Raw genomic sequence first — 22,500 nt, 5'->3', positions numbered from 1 at the left:
ATGTAGTTGATTTGAGTTGTGTTGTTTAAATGTCGTTTCTGCGGTTAACCTTAAGTTGCAAAGGGAGTAAAAGCAAGTAATTGGTTAAACTACACAAAATCGACTCGACCGCCGTGACACAAGCCCGTAAAAACGTACGTGCTGCTGCAAACATTACTTTTAACTGGGGCAGATTTAGGGGGGGGGGGGGGAGGGTGGGCCCTTTTTTCCCCCTGTCTGTACCCAACCGATTTTCAAGTGGTACAGTGTGCATCAGGCGGTTTTACTTCAGAGAATTAGTTCAGTTTCAGAGCCTTTCGTATTTCAAATACATCTTCACTAACGTGAATTTTTCGAATAGAGGGCATGTAGGGGAGAGGTGCGCTCTCGCCGCAATTTTTTAGGCCCCCTCTTTCTGCCATTTCTGCATCGGTCCCTGTTTACGTTATCACGTTATAATTTATAAATTTTGCAAACACATCTTCTACCTGGAAAACCTATTATTAGGTATAACGAGCGCTGTGACTGGCTAAGAGCTACGGACCGATTACGAAATTAGCACATTAAAAATTAAAATAACGCCAAATTGACACTTCTCTGTATTCATGAACGTTTCTTTGGCCGTTAATAATTGAGAATGACGACAAAATTTACCTTACCAAATTGTACTCATTACTCACGAAAAAATATATATATTTCTTTGGACGGAGTAGATGGGCAATTGCTCGCACTACAAGTGATCCCTTCCGTTCGAATAAACTGATCGAGTTCCCTGAGCCAAGGTTTTTCTCTTCCGGATATTAATATATTCCTTGCCAGCATTTTGCTGGAAGTAATGAAGAATGATAGTTATCATTTTCACAGGCCTTAAAACAACGGTCAATTAGATACTCGGCCCATTTCGATTGATCACAGGAGACGATTACGATGAGCTTTTACACGTCTTCTCTCACTCATTAGCCGTTTAGTTTCAGGGCTAAGCCTAGAGGTGGTCAATTTTCGTACTGGCCTTTAAGGTGAATGTAGGTCTGCTACTGACAATTAGAAGAAAAAATGTTTCCACAGTTCACTGACATTCCCCTAGAGGATCATCAGTTTCAAATGTACCCTCTCAATGTCAAGTTTTCAGGCACAAAATGTCTTGAACAAGCGATCCGTGGAAAGGAATCTGTACAGGCTTGTCTACGAGAACCAGAAATTAAACTACGATCATTGCAGCGAATTTGGGACACTGCTGATGTAACCGGAAACATGTCAGGCTCATGGGTAGAAAAAAATATCGAAGCGAATTAGAGTGTTGTGCAACAAACATGTGATACTTGATCAGTTGAACACATTGATAGGATTGGCAGACTCACTGAATAAGGTGTAGGTTGCAGTGATGGGGAGCCGTGTTGGCGTAGTGTTGAGAGCACTCGCCTCCCAACAATGTGGCCCGAGTCCAATTCCCAGGCAAGAGTCACATGCGGATTGAAATTATTGGTTCTCTACTCTGCTCTGAGAGGTTTTTCGCCGGGTACTCCGGTTCTCCCCTCTCCTCAAAAGTCAATATATGATTTGATTTGCGTTAATTTGAGTTTGCTTCGATTTACTCTCCCAATTAGTGGCCAGCGCTATAGGACTTGTCACTTCATCATCATCACCAGGTCATATTGTTATAGTTATATAATTTCACAATATTTCACATATTTTTTTCCCAGAGGGACCTTTAATATTTCAAAAAGGTTTTATTGTATGGCGTATTGGGAGCTTTATGTAAGAGTTATCGGCCTGAAGCGATGGGTTATGTGATTTATTCCCCTCGTGCGTTGCCCGAGGGCGCAGCGCATATAAGTGAGTTATCCCCCTTGCATATTAATACAAAATCCCCTCGCATTTAAATTAGCTGTTCATTAGCCCCGCTCTTCCCTTCAAACAATCAAAGCCGCACCCAGCTTTTCAGACGGTTGATTTGGGGGTTATGTAATATATTCCTCCCGAAAAGAACAAAGGAATCCGAGCTCATGTAAAAATAAAACGCCGGTAAAATCCGCTCTCAGGTTGAATCCGTTTTTGCCTAGGTTAAATTGGTCATCCTCATTTTAACTAGGTTGAATACGCACTCAGATGAATTGAAAAAAACTTTTTTGAAGCCTAAATTAAGTCGAGAGAAAAACTAGGTTAGAATTAGTTTTGGTTACTATACATGGATATCAATTGATTTACTATACAAAAGTGAATAATGAATAGCACTGTCTCACTTTAAGGCGAGGACATCTAAGATCTGAGCTGGTCAATATCTTTAAAAGAGACTGATCAGATTTAGAGAATTAAGCTGTTTCAAAATGTTTTCACATTTTGTTTTCTTTGCAATATCGTAAGTTGCAACTAGGCTGTTAGTCACAAGATCGGGAACTTCTTTGTAACTAAAAAGGCCCTGTATTTTAATTAGGTTAAATAATTACATAAACACGATTTAAAAAAACTAAAAAAAACCAACCCCTTATTTCATCAAATTTTTCTTTGATTACACTCGCGTCATAAGAAAAATGTAGCTCAAGTTTTGCATAATAATAGAGTCAAATTGCCAAAAGACTTTTTAGGTTCGCCAAATTTAAAGGGGCTATGTTACGTTATTTTAGAGTGTTTCGGGAAAATCTTTAGTTAATCACCAGTTTAAGAGTCGAAAATGGTAATGTGGAATTCCTTTACTGATAAAATTATCGTTACATCACAAACAACATGATTTTGAGCAATACGACCTTTCTCCAGCCAATTTTCCAGGATTACCGAAATGCAATTCGTTTCAATCTCGTGCGTTTGTCTCTATCCATGCTTTTCTTTCCTTTTGCTGGGTTTCGTATGTTGTTTAACAGTTTAAAATGGTTTTTGCAATGTTTCAGTCTACTTTTTGGGCGTTTTGGGTGTCACGAAATTACAAAATTTTGCATGACATAGCCCCTTTAAGTTTGACTCATATTCATGCAAAGCGTATATTCCAAAAAATGTCTACTTTACACACGACTTTCACTCTGTCCTCTCTTGAATGTATCAAATCATATATAAAAAAACTCGTTTTTCATCATATATCACAGCGTTTAGTTGTCTCGTTCCCAGTCATTCCCTATCGCTGCGGAAGAGAGCGGTAGCGCTCGGTCCCATTCCCTAGCGGCCACACCACTTCATTTCACCCCAACTTCGTGCTGACTTTTCACATAGCAACGACAGTTTTATCTGGAACTTTTAAAGTTTAAAAACAAAGAAACTACCCACGTCCGCTCAGAGCAGTAACAGTTTCTTAAATTCCTTCAGGGCTCTTCCCTTTTGAAAGTGCGCAAAACTCCCTCTTCAAAGTGAAGTCATTTTAATGGTCCTGTTTGCTCTGGCACCCCGTTCGCTTGGGAGAATCACTTAACTTGTATATAATTTATTGGAAGAATGTAGTAAATAACAATATTTGTCCTCATAGTGTACTTGTCATTAAACCCCCGAGTGATACAGAGAACGTGAGCTGAAATTTCACTCAAGGAAATTGTCCACAGTTTTGATAACAAGTTATTACAGGGTTTGCAGGTCAGTGCAAAAGTGGCCACTGATCTCCTTTTTCAGAGGGAGATTTTTGCAGTGGATAACGGATAACCAGGCAAATACTTTTAATGGGTTAGGGATATCTGACAAGATGACCTTAGGAATAAACATAAGAGAAGTAGTTTTAGGGATAATGAAATTTAGTTTGGGTTCCACATTCGCCACGATCGCCATGCTTCATTCGTATTTTATTTCACCTGTACCTATGATTTTTACCACCTCTCTCGTTCCGCGCTAAATTATTTACCGTTTACCTCATTGTTCTCAGTCACCTTTGGCCAGTTCAAGTTTCTAGAAAAACCTTAAACGTTTGCATGATAATGCAGCTCAATTCCCGATTGGTGAAAAATGACGAAATTATCGTGCTGCACGTGCAGCACGAATTTTATGGCATATTCTAGCGGTACTCTGCATAACGACGACGTGACCATGCGTGACGGTGACCGTGACCCAACGTGACCATGCAACAGAGAATCTTTCATTCTCTACTTTTACTTCGAAACTGCTCGAGCCAATTTATTTTTAGATGCTTCGCCCACATTGTAGCACGCGCGTGAATGAATGAGGTGGAATAATAAAGAAAGACTTATGATAGAGCAAAGTTCTATTTTGAACTAGATAAAGACAAATGTACAAACAAACAAGGAGATGAGAAATGGCCCTTTTCTCGGCTACTTGTCGTCTTTTCTGGCACATAACATCGCATGAATTGACGACAAATAAAATAACAATACGAGCGTTAAATTCTCGAGTCAGAATTTCGTCATGGAAGCTTAATTACTGATAACCAATAATTTGATGTACCCTTTTGCAACGATAACATAAGGGAAACCACAGGCAGCCCAAGCTCAAAATGTTACGAGTTCAGTGTAACGTGACTTATGCTGTATTACATAACAACGCGAAACGTGACTCCCGCCTTACAGCATATGGAGGTATTGTGTTACAACGGTTTGAATTTGTAAAGGTTTGTATGGGAAGGCAACGGCTTTGCTGGAAAAGTCAATTATTCTTATATTTTGTGAATAAAATCTACTTACCCTGTTGCCGTGTTGTATTCTTTGTTGTTTGCCAGCTTCGCAAGCCGATCTAACGCGATTTCGGCGACTTATCGTTTTGTGGGTTTCCACTGCTAAAAGAAAGACAAGGCTGCACACTGATTTCCGGAGTGCCCGCCGCTCGAAGGGAATAAATCCACCGAAAATAACCCCGTCGACTCAATTCCTCCGTAGAATCGCAGAAGAGATGTTGAAACTCCATGTCAGTTCACTCGCTACGCAATTCCGTCCACAACGCCTTCGCTACGATACATTCATTTCGAGATTTCTTCGCTCGCAACTTCAAAAACAGGCTCGTCCAACGGTTTAGGACACTCTCGCGGTTGGCAAAGTAAGCTGGGTAACTATAATTAGCCCGACCAGGGGTAGACAGCAACGATTTGTCAACGCGCAAACCAAAATGCTCCCCGGGTACCCTCCTGCTTTATTTTGCAAACCCACAAAGCGTACAAAGGGGCGCATTGTTTACATCAGCCAATCAAAATCACGTCCAAATCAAGTCGAGCCGTGTTTACAAAACATCTCACAAACTCAGTGGAAACCCATTGCAGGCAATTTTCGCACGTATTCTTAGAAAAATCTTATTTCTAAACGCCATGTGGTAGAAGAAAGTTCCAGTTCCTCTTTTTCACGATGTAAGTACATTGTTTTAAGTTTTAGTTTGTGCTTTTGATTTCGTAAATTTGACCCCTGCACACATTCGCACATTTTCTTCGCACCTCGCGATTTTGCTCGATTGTCATGGCTTCGAAATTTTCTGCTGCCCTTTTCAGGGTTCAACTGAATGGAGATCAACAAGAAATTGTCAAGTTTGCTTCCGAAGCTACAAAGGGGCGCATTGTTTCTATCGACCAATCAAAATCAAATCGAGTCGTGTTTACAAAGTTTCAAAAAGTGGCTGAGTAAACGTAATTTTCCAGAGTATTGTGCTTAATCTATCTTTGCTTCTCTGCGAAAAAATTGATCTATGCGAAAGCGATGACTTCTTCGTCGTGGAAATGGAAGACATGGTAGGTTTTACATTATATACTCAACGCTCGACGCGAACACTGATCCTCATGGCCTTGTGAAATGAAACGTTAACCGCTCGTATATCTTGTAGGTTGTTATCAACCTTCGAACACTGCGAGGGTAAACTGGTAGCAGTCCGAGAAATCCTAGCTGAAGGAGAGAAGATGAAGGAAAACTTTGCGTGTCCGGCAAGTTCACGTTTGTTCGGCCATTTAGTTAAAGAGATCTGGGGTGATGGAGTCAGGGTCGTCAAACGCGGTTCGCGGAAAGGCCGACAAAACTATTACTTAGGTCTTCAGCGAAAATCATCAAGTTTACATGATGCAATTGATGAAAACCAACCGATCTCGCTGTTAAAAACCGGATGGCATTTGGTAAGTGATCAGGGAGGACAATACTCCTTCGCGAGATATGAACCCTGGTCATTCCGCAATCAGAGAGTGGTGACAGAGGTGAAATTTGTTATAAAAGTTGAATCTTACTCCATCATACTTACATCCCATGGATGTCAAGCCGATCTTACAACGGTCTTTCAGTTAGAATGTCTTGAGCAATCTCCTAATTGGAAACGGATCGAATCAGTTTTAACCTCCATAGATAACTCGACTTTATGTCGTGGAGTGCCAATCACAGATGGAGAGGTTCTACATACGATGCTCTCTCATGAAACTGGCATTTTGTCTGATTTGTCGACAAATAGAACACCAGAAATTGTCGAACGCAGGGCTTTTTCGGCGAACTGTTCTATACTTTCAAGGGCAGGACAGTGCTGTTCTAACTGCCAACACCTACACTATTTGGAAAAAAAAAGGCAGAAAAGGAAACTAGAAACCAATGGGGTAATCAGCCCTTTCACCAACAAGCGCTTTCTCTCTAAGGAAGAAGTTACCAAGCAACTAAAATTGGAGAGGCAAGCAAGACTAAATGCAGAACAAAGAGAACGTTACTGGAGAGAAAAGTTTGAGGCCGAGTGCATTGAGATGGAAAATGATGACCACGCAGACCTCTCTAAGATGTTTGAAGGAGTTGCTGATAATGTGCCTGACAGTATGGGCAGCCTGTGGGAACAGCAAGAGAATCTTCTACGATGTAAAACTAAAAATGCGTACAGATGGCATCCAAAGTAAGTAACCTGAAATATGTAATATAGAACACTTTCATGCTAGCCACTTAAAACCAAAACCCCTTTACCCCTTCCCCCTCCCCTCTCCCCTCCTCAATTTCCTATACACACACAAAGATATCCTTGCACGTGCTAAAATTACAAGGTAGTAATTAGAATCCTTTTTAAATAGTCCTTAGTTTGTGAGGTCACTTTTCTAAAGTAATTTCTATGTAAACTCAATTTCCAGTAAAAAGATTGCAGGATATAAGACTATATACACATTGCCAAGTATGAAGTGGTAAGGCCCACTACAGCTAATACTTAATTAAATGACTGAAAACTGGTTATACCTGAAATAAATAAATTCCGTGTCATAAATCTCTCAATAGTTGATTGTTTACATTTATATTTTGTATATATTGCAGGATCATTAGATTATGCCTGGATCTTTATTGCAAAAACCCACATGTGCTGGACCCCCTCCGACAGTTCATTATTTTACCTAGCAATAAGACAATAAGGTGAGCAGCACATACTTGTACATTTTTAACTGATTGTTTTCATCACACAAGGGAATAAATGCAGCTGATAATTGATAAATTTCTCCCCCTGTCATAAAATAACTTAAAATTACAGTGCAATTTTTTAATTACTATTCTGAGGAACAAAACATTTGAAATTTTACACTGCTCTATGATTACAGAATTTATAAGAACAAAGTTAAAGAGACTCCAGGTTGGAATGAGGAAATACTTATGTGGTGCAGAAATGCAGCCCAAGAAAATGGTTTGAAGCCAGGAGATTACATGGGTGGTTTTGCAATTGATGAAATGAAGGTCCAGGTAACATTGAAAAGCAAATCAGTGCAATTGACATACCTTGTAAATTACAATAAATTTGGTAAAAAATTTTTTCTTCATCCCTTTCACATCTTTCTTTAGGAGAACCTAGAGATGACCTCTGTAAGTGGCAAGCATAAGCTAGTAGGCTTTGTTGACCTTGGGAGAGGTCATGATCTCGCGAGAACTTTGTCAGGTACTAGTGCTCTTCAACACATGTAAATGGCTTATTATTTACAGAATTCGATAACCAAAATAGTTTGCATTGAATGTTATCAATTTGCTAAACCCATTTCTTATTTTCAATTTCCAATGTGTTCATGAAATTTTCAGAGTGTGTATGTCTGCCTAATTAAGAAAGATATACATGTACCTAGGGTTATACATTAAGCCATGTATTGAAATCTCTCTGACCTTCAATTACAACAGCATTCTCCCCCTTAACTTATTTTGAATAACATTTAACATATTCTCAGTGCTTTTCAACTTTAACATGATTTATAGGTGAGGACAGTCAACCAGAACTTGCAACACATGTGTTACAGTTTTTTTTCCTGAGTGATGGTGGGTTCAGGTTTCCCATTGCACAATGGCCATCAGCAAACTGCACACCCAGCGATCTGTACCATCTGTTCTGGGAGGGAGTCCTGAAGATGTTAGAAATTGGATTTGAGTAAGTGAATCAGTCTTTTAGCTGTATACCCTCAGATAAATGGCAAAAACTAGAGACATCACAGCAACAGAATGTAGACTCAGTAGGTTATACCCTATGTCTGCACATGTACAAAGGAGGTTAAAATTTTAGTTCTTTGCCAGCTTGTTTAATGTGCATGGTCTGACTTTTCAAAAGTCAACTTTGAACTTTCACCTGATGGGGAAAACTATGATGAAAGATAAGTACCGATAGAGGGTTAACAATTACAGGAAAATTCATGATAGTTATCAGCCATTCTTTTTAATATAGGATATACTGGTGTGTGCTGGATGGTGCAGATTGCAACAGGCAATTCATCAAAATACATTTTAAGAACAAGGACCCTGTTGATAGCAAGTTTCTAACATCGAACATTTACACTGGTTGTCCAATGATATTTATCATGGATCCAAAGGTAGGAGTATTGTTATTAGAAAAATGTCCTATTTCTGACGGGCACTGTAAGGAGCTCACTGGTTAACTGTAGGATACTCACCCCTCCCTCCCTGTCTCCCTCCCCCCTATTTCTCCCTCTCTCCCACCCTTGGTCATTCATTTGTGCGTTCGTTCGTTTGTTTGTTCATTCATTCATTCAGTTTCCAGTTAATCATTCAAACAGTCAGTCAGTCAGTCAGTCACTCTTTCAATTTCTTTTTTAGCAGGGTGGGGTTGGGGGGGGGGGGGGTGTAAATTGGTGAGAGGGTGAATTTTGTGCGGCCAAAAGAAAATTCATTACTTTTACAGGAATATTCACAGGTATTGTTAATTAACTGAGAAGAGCATTTAAAGCCTTTTTAATTACCACCATCATTCACCTGGTGCAATTTTCAAGTCTTCTATTTATGCTTAACATGTTTAGATAAAGAATCTCTCAAGACCTATCAGAACAGCCATTACCACTAAATTATGTATTTCGGTAAAACATATTATATATATTCAACAGCATAACATAAAGAAAATCAGAAATAACATCTACAAGAGCAATAAGAATGGGAATCCCAGGTGCCTCAAAACTGGTGGAAAGTCAATCACCTGGAAGCAGTTCCGAAGTGCCTTTGACTGGGACCAGCAGAGCTTCTCACTCCCACTACATGAGAAATTAAGCATCCAACACTTAAACCTTGATTCAGCCAGTATAATGAGAAACAAGCTTGCTGAAGATATGCTTGATGCCAAGATGTTGTTTCTACTGCAGGTGATTATTTGGTTGTCATTTATGTTTGATAGAATGCCTTTAAGATTATAATGTTACTTATGAAAATGTTTTCTGCTAGTATGCAACCAAAATCTGATTTTTTTTTTAACATCACCTGATGTGAAACCCCCAAATACAAGTTTCACCTTTCTTTTAGCAGTCAGAAGCGGTTTCCAGCGATTTAAAATTAGTTCTTACCTTCCATCAAAAAGTGCTTAACTCACTGTATTTTCATTTTCTCTTTGTTCTGTAGAAGTACCAGGAACACCTGAAAAAGATCGGAAAGGATGGCGATTATTTGGATGCTGTTATTGAGCTTCTTCATCACACAAGCGAGATTGTGAGCTTATTTAATGATAGGCTTTACATCAATTCATCTGACGACTTAAGACTTCACAAGTTAAACAATTTCTATAACTGGATGTGCCACTGGGCCAATGAAACTGAAGGAAACAGCAAGAGCTTCATCTCTTCTAAATTGTGGTTTGATCTGCAAGCAATGTGCCTTGGATTCCAGTCCATGGTCCATTACAAAATGACTAGATTCCCCAGCACAGTAATTAAACCAGCGATTGTAAATCAAGATTGTGTGGAGAATCATTTCTGCCAGATACGTTCATGCAATGGCCAGAATGATAACCCCACCTTCTTGCAGCAGCAATCAACACAGAACTCCATCAGATTGGGCCAAACAACCATTAGTACCAAGAGCAATGCATCCTGTAACAGCACCAACATGAACATAAGGCCATCAATTGAAGGAATGCAGGCAAAAAGGACTGTAAAGTGACTTTCTTTCTTTGTTTATCTGATTATTCAGTTTTGGCTATCTCATATTTAATGCTCCTAAAGTTCTCACCTTGCAGTCAGTAGTTTTCAAAGTATCATTGTCATTTAAACTAAATGTCATTAGATTTACCTCTTGAAAGCCGGATTCTGATGTGTCCATCTTCAGATTCTGTTCTTCCTGCTACCCTGAAAATTCTGTCATCAACAGGAGGTGTGAATGGGATGGATGTGTGCTGTGCAATAGCATTCAGGAGGGCTTCACCAATAACTGTCTTTGTTGACCTTGCAGAAACTCTGACATCATACGCTTCACAAAGTGCAACCAACTGTGATTTGTTGTACACACGACTAAGTGGAGCAGTGCCTTGGTGCTGGTTAATAAAGGCAACAAGATGACCATGAGAAACTTTCTTGTTGTCACTTCGGTCTCGGAGAATTTCCTATGAAAAGAAAAAAAAAGAACCCCCAAAACCTTACAAAAGAAACTTCAAAGTAAGTTTCAAGTCTCAATTTGTGAAATGAAATGGAATGAAATGAGATGAAATGAAATGTTATGAAATACTAGACCTGTGCTGTTAAGTTGAGAATGTAATGTTCCTTTATAAAAGAAATTATACATAATTTATATACATGACCCTATAGTATTTCTGCAAGTTGCCTGGTATAAAGCCCTTTCAGTTGCAATTTTCAATGTAATTTTAAAATTTGAAAATGTTAAGAGCACGTCAAAGCTGGGGTAAAGGAAAAATTAGGCTAATGTCATTGGACAAACTGGTGCCAATCCATTTTGCAGAACCATTTTTGAACAAGATCCAAATAACTTACAAGTAGTGTAATGGTAAGGTAGAAAATTGCTAATAAAATAAATACCTGGAATGATACACTATCACTTTTCTCTTTGTTCCTCTCTTGCCTTTGCAAAACTCGTTTCCGTAGTTCCGCAGTCTTCTTCACTTGGTATTCTCTTCGAAAATCTCTCAGAAACTGACATGCCCCCATGTTTACATAGTACAGCAAGATGTTTGACAGAAGCTTCTCAATGAATTCCTGTTGAGAACAAAACCGATTACCGTTACTTACAAATACCGGTAAATAATTTCACTACCTTAAATTTACGGATTTCTGAATTTATATGTTATTACGGATCGCTAATAAACGGAAGTCGCCATGTTAATTTAGTATTAGTTTCCAGTCTTTATCCACCGTGCGTAATAGGCGTAAAACGCACATGTGCTTTCCAGGCAAATAGTATTTTTTCTTATTCGCATGTATATTCTCTAATCCATTAAGAAAACAAATTATTACCTTGTATTTACCGATATCCTCATTTTCAAAGCACTGTACCCAACGCGTCTTTAATTCTTGATCGCCTTTCAATTCAGTCATGGCCATTTCCACCATTTCTGCCCGTGCTTTCTTCAAAATATGTAGATTTAGTAATTCCACTCGTCTTTTCTCTAGTTCCATGAAGAAAACGTATGCCTGGTCTGAAATGTGAAGCAGTCCTCTTTCCCGGTACTGTCTCCCTTCTGTCACTTGTAGCGTGTCAGGAAACATTGAATTTTCCTCCAGTTCTGAATGGGGTCGGATGACGTTCTCTTCAAGTAACTGACAAGCTATCTGTTGGGCTTCAACTCTGGCCAGAGTGGAACTGCACTTTGTAAAGACATTTCTTTGAATGTATTTTCTCGAACGATTGAGAACCTTCCTCACAGCCCAACCACCAACATGCCGCACTTTTGATCGACCTACTCCGCTCATTTGATCAACATCAAAATGGATAGCCTCTTCCTGTCTTTGCTGTTTAATAACAGAAACCAACTGTTCCGAAAATTCCCAGTACACCGAAGTTGCCAGCTGAACTGTCACAGCCCTTTGGGGTGGCGTGCTTGCCGTTGCATCAAATAAAGCACAAACGTAACGTGAAAATTCAATACCACTAAAAAACTCATGCAGACTGGACGTCACCGCGGTAAACCCTTGACGGCCAATCTCAATTACGATCTCGTCTGGATTTTCGACAACGTGGCTTTCTACCATTAGGTAACAGTGGAACCAAACTAGCTTCGCGAAGCATTTCACCTTGTCTATAGAGCTTTCGTTTAACAAGTAGTCAATTGCATAGTTCTTCTCTTCGCAAAAGGTGGAGAGAGCATTCGATTTCATGGAAGGCAATAAATCCAGGATTCTCTTCATAACGTCTTCAGAGGGAGTTGCGAGAATAGACTCGTGCGTCAAGAGCTGGCGGTACACCTCCGTCAATTCCATCGGAACTGCTACTTCGTCGTCTTCAAATGCCGCTCTTGCAGGACCATCCAGCAGTTCTGAAGGAAAGGAGAAAGGATCATCGTCTTCTCCAAGCTCGTGATATCGATCTTTCACGGAATGTAAAATGTCAGGATTGATATTTTTATTTCGGCAGCAGGACATATCAGCGACTGGGGCATCTAAATGTTGCGAAGAACAAATCTCTACTGCCCTCCTTGGTGGTCTTAAAAGTAGTCTAGGACTAAAATCCAGAATCTGGATATGTTCAGGAGATTTGACTCTTGAAAAAGCAACATAAATTAATCCGGAAACATACTCTCGTGAGCAGTGGACAATGGCAGAAACAAGTGTTAGCCCTTGAGACTTATGGCAGGTAACAGCATAGGCTAAAACAAGGGGAAACTGTGCGACACTTCCCATTTTTTGCCCTGTCAAGTTTCTCTTGATCCATGTTTGCCGGGAAATCGCGACCACGCCAACGTCTTGAAAGAAAACCAAAAGATCGTCACCGCGAACTCCAGTAAAAACACCCACGCTTCCATTCTTTAGGTTGTCTGACCAGTTCCACACAAGCATAACCTTACATCCTCGCTTCAGTTGCAATACTTCCACCCCTGGCCAGCTCATGCTCCTGGAATTATCATTTTCAAATGATGCCGTGTACTCCAAAAGTTCTCCTGGTAATTTGTCAAGTTCCTTTCTATTCATCAGTGTCACTGGTATTTTGCGGAAAAAGATGTGCGTGGCACTTTCCTCTAAGTCTGCGGACAAATTTCTCTTCAAGGAACAAATATATTCCTTCGAATCATTTGAACACCGACCCAGCCGTATCTCACCAAGAGCATTTAGGAAATGTTTGTCTTTCTCAGATTGGCGCATCACTTTAGATAAGGCAAAACGATGGCTAATCGCCAAATCAAATAAGGGTGACTCGAACATGTAACACCCTTCGTCAAATATGTTAGGAACGGGCTGCAACTGCAGGAATTCTCCGACAAGAATAAGCTGCTTTCCGGCGAATGGGAAAGTACGATTTACCTGGTCATCTGCAAGTTCGTGATGAAGGCAGTTCACAAGTTCAAACATCCTTCGGCTAGACATGCTTGCCTCATCCCAAATTATCGCATCGATAGCCCTAACGCGATCGCAAACTACAGAGTTGGCAATAGATCGATCGATCAGTTGACGCCATGGCAAATCAGCAGTCATAAGACCGTAGAACGAGTGAACTGTCGATGCTATTCCACGATCATAAACTTGGCAAGAGATACCACTGGAGCAGACTATACCCACAGTTCTTCCACGTGCATTGACTGTCGCTATTATTCGCTTGACAACCTCGCTCTTCCCCACTCCAGCTTGACCCGTGATCAGAAGGTTATGGCCTTCGGAAGCAAACTTGACAATTTCTTGTTGATCTCCATTCAGTTGAACCCTGAAAAGGGCAGCAGAAAATTTCGAAGCCATGACAATCGAGCAAAATCGCGAGGTGCGAAGAAAATGTGCGAATGTGTGCAGGGGTCAAATTTACGAAATCAAAAGCACAAACTAAAACTTAAAACAATGTACTTACATTGTGAAAAAGAGGAACTGGAACTTTCTTCTACCACATGGCGTTTAGAAATAAGATTTTTCTAAGAATACGTGCGAAAATTGCCTGCAATGGGTTTCCACTGAGTTTGTGAGATGTTTTGTAAACACGGCTCGACTTGATTTGGACGTGATTTTGATTGGCTGATGTAAACAATGCGCCCCTTTGTACGCTTTGTGGGTTTGCAAAATAAAGCAGGAGGGTACCCGGGGAGCATTTTGGTTTGCGCGTTGACAAATCGTTGCTGTCTACCCCTGGTCGGGCTAATTATAGTTACCCAGCTTACTTTGCCAACCGCGAGAGTGTCCTAAACCGTTGGACGAGCCTGTTTTTGAAGTTGCGAGCGAAGAAATCTCGAAATGAATGTATCGTAGCGAAGGCGTTGTGGACGGAATTGCGTAGCGAGTGAACTGACATGGAGTTTCAACATCTCTTCTGCGATTCTACGGAGGAATTGAGTCGACGGGGTTATTTTCGGTGGATTTATTCCCTTCGAGCGGCGGGCACTCCGGAAATCAGTGTGCAGCCTTGTCTTTCTTTTAGCAGTGGAAACCCACAAAACGATAAGTCGCCGAAATCGCGTTAGATCGGCTTGCGAAGCTGGCAAACAACAAAGAATACAACACGGCAACAGGGTAAGTAGATTTTATTCACAAAATATAAGAATAATTGACTTTTCCAGCAAAGCCGTTGCCTTCCCATACAAACCTTTACAAATTCAAACCGTTGTAACACAATACCTCCATATGCTGTAAGGCGGGAGTCACGTTTCGCGTTGTTATGTAATACAGCATATGTCACGTTACACTGAACTCGTAACATTTTGAGCTTGGGCTGCCTGTGGGGAAACTAGACCCTCCGTGAGGGTACACTGGGTTGCCTGTGGTACGTGCAGCGTAACAGGCAATTTTTTTTTGAGTTGGGGTTTGTAGCCGATATAACGCGCGCTCTGATTGGCTAATTGTGACTGGCCCACGGGCTGATTACGGGCTTGCAAAAACAAAGCAAAAGGTAATTAAAAAACCATATAATAAACTACTCACTAACCGAGCTAGTTCGAGCCGTACTGGGGAATATTGGCCCTGGGTCGTTTTTGTACGGACCGAGCGCAGCGAGGTCCGTACTGCCACGACCTCGGGCCAATATATCCCTGGCAGTACGGCCCTCGCGCTCGGTTAGTAAGAAGTTATTAAGGGGTCACCCAGAACTCATACCAGCATAGGCTCTTTGGCTCACAGGTCCTCACACGTTCGTACGACGAAACAGATCCTTTTCTGAGGTTAAAAACCTGGCTACCGGCCTAACTCTTTTTCCTACTTTGCCAACCGCGAGAAAACCGGTACCGCGGTAAATCAGCCATCGCCAAAAAAGGTTTTTTTTTCTCAAAAAATATTTAAAGTTAGGGGGGAAAAATACATCATTTTAGCTGCTAAGAAAATAAGCTTTCCAACAGCATATAACTTATTTACAGACAACTGAAACATTTTATAAAAGCGAGAGTTGAACGAAAAATTTAAGAAAAATAACAGTAAAATATGTTTCCCAGGCAAAATTTGGTCATTTTAGCGTTGATTACGAATTTTAAGATGCAAAACTAAAATTTTCTGCAATTTTCTGCTTTCTTGGACATAAATTCGACCGAAAACTGATGAGGCACGAATATTTTTAGATTTTTAGGAATAATAGATAACGTGGATTCAATGCGTAATGTGATAATGCAATAAAAGTGTCAAATTTGCGACCCATTGCTAACGGCAACGTAAGCGATCGCATTACGAATAATTAACCTCTGTTGCCAAAAACCACCCAAATAACTGGTCAGTGTAAAACGCAGACTGCAGACTCTAGACCAGGGATAAAATGCAGACTGAGGGTAAAATGCAGACTGCAGACTGCGGGTTAATAAAATAATAATGAAAAAAGAGTTATAAGAGTGTTAGTAGCCGTTTGTACTTTCACACTGAAACCCCAACACAGCTACCAACGCTTTGGTTGCCCCACCGCATGTTTTAAATCCGGATTTTCATCGAACTCTGTAAGAATTGAAGCTGTTTGAATCCTTGTTATTGTTGGAAAAAGGATAGTTTCGTTAAGTGAGTTGCCTTTAGGCAAAGAAGTCACCACCCCGTAATTTAACTGTCCATTTTGCTGCACTGAACAAAGTAATCGAGTAATTACCCAATAACTCAATTTATTTTGACACGAATGGCTACAATACCAATTAACAAAGACAGAGATTACGCGGATTTTGCAACCATTTAACGTTTCAATTCAGTCGGCTTAAGCCAGTATGACCGAGGTGTAAAATCTTTTTATTAGGATCCTTTCATTCGCTTTCGTGTGCGTTATGTTTATCCTTTAATGATGAAATTGTATATGAAATGAATCATATATGAACTGCGGATATGAAATCAAGTGAAGCCACGATCTTCGCAGTTATGAACGCAATTTTTACAATCGCGTAGAGAAGCCTGAAAAATTCAGGACTTCAACGGGGTTTGAACCCGTGACCAGCCACAACGTCTGTGGCTTCATAGCTCAGTTGGTGGAGCGTCGCACCGGAATCGCGAGGTCACGGGTTCAAACCCCGTTGAAGTCCTGAATTTTTCAGGCTTCTCTACGCAATTGTAAAAATTGCGTTCATAACTGCGAAGATCGTGGCTTCACTTGGTTTATCCTTTAGTTCATAAGTTCGTTTGTTTTGCATCTGGAAGATGCAATTTTCAATTATAACCTCTCCCTAGGGGTTATCATGCATAGCTTAACCAATGAAATCCCCGCGTCCTAATTGCTCGGAATACATGAAATTCTTTGTGGATTTCGTTGCACCGAAAAAAGACAACCGAGATTATTCAGGTATTCGAAGTAATAATTGTTGGTTTTTCGATCGATTTACCTCGATGTACCGGCGTGACAAATAATTTGGAACATTGCAATGCATCTGGAAGCGCAAAAACAAAGCAAAGATGATTTCAACGCGTACGATCGCATCCCCAAAAGGTGCAGCGACTTGCAGTCATGATAATGTGAGTTGTTGACAGATGTAAAACAGGATTGTCTTTCAAACAATCTTTATTTTATCCTTATGACTCGTTTTTTTATTATTAATATTTATTTTACCCTCAGTCTGCATTTTACCCCCGGTCTGCAGTCTGCAGTCTGCATCTTACACTGACCGCCCAAATAAACGATTTTTCGACGGAAAATTCATCCCAGAGGAGAGACTCGGGAATACTCGGAAAAAATCGGAGTGCTCTGTTGCAGTAGTCGAGCAGTAGTCGAGCCTCCTATGTAACAGGAGTCGGCTTCCGATTACAAGTTCGGATACTCTACCGATGAGCCAAATTAAAGGCGCCAGGCAAGAAAACTGGGGTCTATGACAACTGGCCGCTAAACTGTTGCTATCTAAGTGTGAAAATGGAACATATTTCAAAACTCTTTTCTTATTTTCGAGGTACGTTATCTCTCGGAAACTATTTGTTTGAAAATTATGGCGCTTGCCTTAAAAGAATCTATATCATGTACTTTTAAGGATACGAGTCTCCAAAAGATGTCAAGTCGCATTTAACACCTCTTTAACGTATCAATAACCGAAATATCGCTGTACCGTTTTAACTTAGTTTCCCACAAACTTATATAACCTCTTTTTCATTATTCCCGCCCAATGAACTACCAAGAGCCAAAGGCCTGACAGCATATTTTTAAGTTGAACATGGTTTTATTTACATCCCATGAGTCTCTCACTAAAGTGTGACGTTATAGTCACAGATGAAATGATGTGGTAAGAGTCGTCTTTAACTCATAAATCGGTTTAATAGTTTATCGTTTATTTTTATAATTATTAATTGTTGTAAAAATTTATCATTAGTGGATGTCGTGCGGAAAAGAAAAAAGAGAAGAAACTGAGAGAAAGAGATCAAGGATTTTTTAAATGTTTTGAAAATAAAGTGACATTATCATGTGACATTTCAGGAAATTGATGGTGTGCTATGCTGTTGGCTAGATAAGAGATCGCTAAATTGCGATAGAGGTTTTCCCTGGGTAGTTTTTAGAGGTTCCTGATCGTGGTGTTTTGAGCGGCTGGTAATATGTAGTTGTAGGCTAAGGAAATAACTATAATTTAAAATCGCAGGAATTAGTGGGGAAGAGAGATTGTCAAAAATGTATTAGCACTGAAGACTGAAATATGCGGTGTAGATGAAAGGATGTAACAATGTCGCATTAATCAGTTTAAATAGTTTATTTTTTTTATAGTTTTTAAATTATTTTTCCTTTTTAAATATTATAATGAATGGATGACGTGCGGAAGAGAGAAAGATCTTGCAAATTTGTGGGAAATAGAGTACAGTTATAAGCGTTTGAAATTTTGAACATCGATGAATTGTTGTGCTGTTGAGTAGCAACGAATATCAATTTGCGGTAGTTTTACCGCTGATCTCTTTGGTTGTTTTTAAAGTTTCCTGAGCAGTGTTGAGGGGATATGCGATGAAGGTGTTCTCAGCAGATGGGTGTTGCAGTGCTTTAGCTGAAGAAGACGAGTGTTCCTTTAAAAGCGTAGGAAGGCTTGATTAGTTGGAAAAGTAGCGCGAGATTTGATAGATTGTTTAAGTGCAAGAATTGTAATAATATTAGACTCGTGGCCGAAATTGAAAATATCTGTAAGAGAAGGTTATTAAAAAGAGGTACTCACTGTGTGGACGCCTTTGTTTTACTAGTGGGTGGGACAAGTGAAGAACTGCAATCATTGTCTGCTACGGACGCAACGCATCTGAAAATGGAGCGAACAACGGAACACATTCAAGTTTTTTTTGCGGATGAAGGGTGTCAAGTAAGTACTTACAGTACAATGTTGGTGATCCCCAATGATGGTGTTAAGATTTTACTGCTAAAAACCACCGGTAAGAAGAAGCAAGTTTAGTGTGAAAACTCATCATCAAGTGCCATCTCGAGCTGTTCAGATTTTCCGCTCTTTTCCTTAGACATCCATTATAGGTGTGTCCTAAACATTCTATGATGTTTTCCCCTGTCCTCTCTTCCTTTCAATTTTGCGTTCCAGTAACAATTTTTGGATCGACTTCGCTCATTATTATTACTACTGGTATTTTTATTATTTATCGTTGATAACAATGAACTTGTTGTATTTGCTATCTTAAGAACTTCTTCATTGGTATTATGTTCCGTCCATGATTACTTTTATCATTTTTCTATACGCCCGCATCTCAAAAGCCTCAGTGTGAAAATTATATAGATTAATTAAAGGCTAGTGAAAACGAAAAATGTACTTACGGTTTCTATGGCAATCACTTACGTTTGATACGTAGATTGGTTTTAGAGTGAATGCGGCTAAAAAGATGATAATAGACAAGGCTTACATTATAAAACATAAGTACTATTATGGAATTATAGTTTAAAAGTACTTTAAAGGAACTACTTTAAAAGAAGGTAAAAGTTGTTAACGACATACGCTTGGAGATCTTTAACTGAAACGTCTTTGTTTTGTTGCAACTTTTCTTGGAAGCTGTAAAATATGACAATATAGCTATAAGAAAAAATGTGTATTAGTGATTTGGCACCTTGGGCGTGGAGTCTCTGATGTTCTAAAACAGGGTTGGTTGATGTGATTTCTATCTGTATTTTTAAGGAGTTGAGTTTCGAATGCGGATTCAAGTATTGTTATTAGTGGTTCAAAAGAATTGGATGTTGGCAGTCTCCAATGACGGCGTTCGATTTGAATTTCTTGTAATGTGCGCCCAGCTACCGATAAAAGGAAGAGAGTTTAGTATGAATATTATCAGAAACCCATAAGGGTTGAAACGTGTAACGGCCCCTTGTGTGCTGGGAAACAAGCTTCCGAACATTCAATTTGCTATAAGTACCATATTTGGAACAACAAGAGCGAGGGGTTTCCAAATATGGTACTTAGCACTGAAACATTCAACCAATCAGTTCGCACTGAATATTCGGAAGCTGTGAACGCGCGTTACACGTTTCAACCCTTATGGGTTTCTGATATTATACAGGACTTTATTAATGCTAATAACGTTGAAAAGAGTACTTACAGTTTCCTTGACAATATGAAAGTATTAAATGTGTATGTACTGGTTTTAAAGTGAATATGGCTAAAAGTTGAAAATAACAAGTGTGACAACGCGAACACGATAAAGTACTGTTTATTATGAAACATTTTTTAAATTTCGTTAAAATTATGTGATAATTGTTAATTGTTTTAAATCGGCTTAACACTTTATATAACACTTTTATAACGAATGACACCGAAATTGAAAATAGCTGTTAAAAATGGATTTAGTAAAAGATACCCTTTTAGCGTATTTTGCAGATGAATAATGTTACAGAAGGACTTACGGCTCAATGGTAGAAGTCTCCAATAAAGGCGTAGAATTGAAATTTCAAGTAATAAGCCTCCAGCTACGGGTAAAAAAAAGAAGTTCAGTGTAAATATTAACGAGATATTAATTTAAGGTTTGTACAGTTGAGACGAAAAAGAGTACTTACGGTTTCCATGACAATTACTGGCATTTCAGTTGGCCAAGCTGGTTTATAGATGCGTGAAAGCAGCTAAAAGTTGAAAATAAATACGACTGATTATCAAAATGGAAAAGTACTTGCTTTATTCAACTCTACGAGAAAGAACAGAAAACATTGGCATGGCATTACGGACAGATCGAATATGATCATTGTTTTTATGGGATAAGGAATGTCCTTACACTCCGAGCTCTATACATGTACGTCCTGATTGTGTTCTGCAAGATAAAAATGTTCGAAATGGATTAAATAGCACTTAACGAATTGAGGCAAAGTTTTATAAAGTATTTCGTTTGTTTCGAAAATGAGGCGATGATAAATACGTTATCCACAATGATCGATAGATATTCACGGGTACTTAAGGCCCTTTGGTACTAATTGGCTGCGTCAGAGGTGGCCTGAAACACTGAGAACAAGTGCATGAATACTGAAGTTGAATTGAATTTTTTGTTTTGTAATGTAGTCTGGTTATGATGCTCAGTAAGTCATGGAACGGTCCGAGAAAGGGTACATCAAGACAATTTTTGTAAATTTTAAATCGTAGTATAAGACCAAATTGGAGCGAATTGCGAGTGCCTTATGGACATGCAATCTAAATTTAACTATGGAGAGGGATAAGATAATGAACTCATGAAAATAATAGGTTTATAACAGCAGGTGCTGCAGAGCAAAAACGGAATCGCAAGAGAATTACATGACCTCATGAACTTTATTTGTCGTATTTATCCGATAAGGACAATTAATTTTAGGGGGGGGAAAAGAGTAAATTACAAGGTTGTCATGATGATTATGTGATAATTATTCGCCGAAGGCGAGGTGAAAAATTGTTTTAGTATAATTACGAAGGTGATTACTTGAAAAAGATGCATTTTCTTTAAAACAATTAATTTCTTCGTCTGTCAGGTCTGTCACCTGGACAACAACGGCTTGCGGCCATTTTGACAAAATCGCTTTGGTGATTATCGCGTAAGCAATTACCTCAAGTGCAACCGATCAGCACAGCATTAATCACCTTTGTAATTATACTAAGAAAAACTACGGGGGCTCGTTGAGGGGAGGGAATATAGAGATGGGGTAGGAAAGGGTTGTGTGGTTAAAATGGGAATAACACTAGAAGAAATCATAGAGGGGAGGGCAAGGCGATATGTTCTTAGGTAATTGAGGGGCGTGATGACCGGGAGGGGTGTGATGCGTTAAGTGGATATTATATGATCATGTGTCCGCAGAGCTTGTTAAGCTTGTTTGCCTTTCTCCTTTCATTTGCTAGCGTAATGATAGGAGGCATGGTTTTGGACCAAGACATCGCAATTCATAAGGAGTTTCGTAACGTTTTTTTAAATGATGGATTTTAACTAAATGTTAAGCGCGCTATACCTAAAAAAAAGTATAAATATTCCTGCATTTGAAATGAGTACGTAAATTAATGAGTTGTCGAAGGTTATTCTTGGATTTGGTTTGTTCGAACTCAGAGTGGGTAGGACAACACTTTTTATGTGTTTGCTAGTCTGGCTGTAGGTGATAGGTGAATATGTGAATGAAGGAAATCGAATTGTATCAACGAAAATGTGATGCGATTTTACGCTTTTAAAAGTACTACAAAGAAGGTAATAACATTAAATTTGCAGCTTAACGGCAGAATACCCTGCCATTTTGAAGCTGCACCTCTGAAAAGGCTGGATACGCGGATATGCAGTCGAAAGTACCACCCCTCCCCAAATAAACTTTTAAGTAGTATGTTGTAAAGTGGATACGCGGATACGCAGATACGCAGTGGAAATCATTGATACCCGGATACGTGGATACGCGGACATCACACATGGCAACTGGATACCAACTTCGTGTAACATACTTCAAAATGCTC

At 39.5% G+C, this 22,500-nt stretch overlaps 2 protein-coding genes across 2 annotated transcripts; one reads left to right on the top strand and one right to left on the bottom strand.

The window, feature by feature from the left end:
* The first annotated feature begins 5,521 nt into the window (after window positions 1-5,521).
* Window positions 5,522-10,373, top strand: LOC138028999 (uncharacterized). Its single transcript, XM_068876658.1, has 9 exons — window positions 5,522-5,614; window positions 5,707-6,738; window positions 7,146-7,241; window positions 7,424-7,562; window positions 7,662-7,755; window positions 8,064-8,232; window positions 8,524-8,668; window positions 9,197-9,448; window positions 9,702-10,373. The coding sequence occupies exons 1-9, from the start codon at window positions 5,583-5,585 to the stop codon at window positions 10,236-10,238; spliced, it is 2,496 nt and encodes an 831-aa protein (XP_068732759.1). The 5' UTR covers window positions 5,522-5,582; the 3' UTR covers window positions 10,239-10,373.
* LOC138029000 (uncharacterized) lies at window positions 7,800-11,375 on the bottom strand. Its single transcript, XM_068876660.1, has 4 exons — window positions 11,108-11,375; window positions 10,368-10,677; window positions 9,647-9,716; window positions 7,800-8,206 (listed from the first exon to the last, which is right to left on the bottom strand). The coding sequence occupies exons 1-3, from the start codon at window positions 11,234-11,236 to the stop codon at window positions 9,664-9,666; spliced, it is 492 nt and encodes a 163-aa protein (XP_068732761.1). The 5' UTR covers window positions 11,237-11,375; the 3' UTR covers window positions 7,800-8,206; window positions 9,647-9,663.
* Window positions 11,376-22,500: the final 11,125 nt, after the last annotated feature.

The sequence above is a fragment of the Montipora capricornis genome, chromosome 13 (genome assembly GCF_036669925.1).
Source record: "Montipora capricornis isolate CH-2021 chromosome 13, ASM3666992v2, whole genome shotgun sequence".
In the NCBI taxonomy this organism is placed as follows: domain Eukaryota; kingdom Metazoa; phylum Cnidaria; class Anthozoa; order Scleractinia; family Acroporidae; genus Montipora; species Montipora capricornis.
Note: the sequence above shows the minus strand (reverse complement) of the source record. Positions and strands in the feature narration are given on the sequence as shown.

What these genes read in the sequence shown, in the direction of transcription:
- LOC138029000 (XM_068876660.1), bottom strand. Translation starts at nt 11,236, where the DNA reads ATGGGGGCATGTCAGTTTCTGAGAGATTTTCGAAGAGAATACCAAGTG. An exon ending in GTGATAGTGTATCATTCCAG is followed by an intron (nt 10,678 to 11,107) that starts GTATTTATTTTA and finishes TTCTTTTCATAG; the next exon opens with GAAATTCTCCGAGACCGAAG. An exon ending in CAGAATCCGGCTTTCAAGAG is followed by an intron (nt 9,717 to 10,367) that starts GTAAATCTAATG and finishes GATCTTTTTCAG; the next exon opens with GTGTTCCTGGTACTTCTACA.
- LOC138028999 (XM_068876658.1), top strand. Translation starts at nt 5,583, where the DNA reads ATGACTTCTTCGTCGTGGAAATGGAAGACATG. An exon ending in GCGTACAGATGGCATCCAAA is followed by an intron (nt 6,739 to 7,145) that starts GTAAGTAACCTG and finishes TATATATTGCAG; the next exon opens with GATCATTAGATTATGCCTGG. An exon ending in CCTAGCAATAAGACAATAAG is followed by an intron (nt 7,242 to 7,423) that starts GTGAGCAGCACA and finishes CTATGATTACAG; the next exon opens with AATTTATAAGAACAAAGTTA.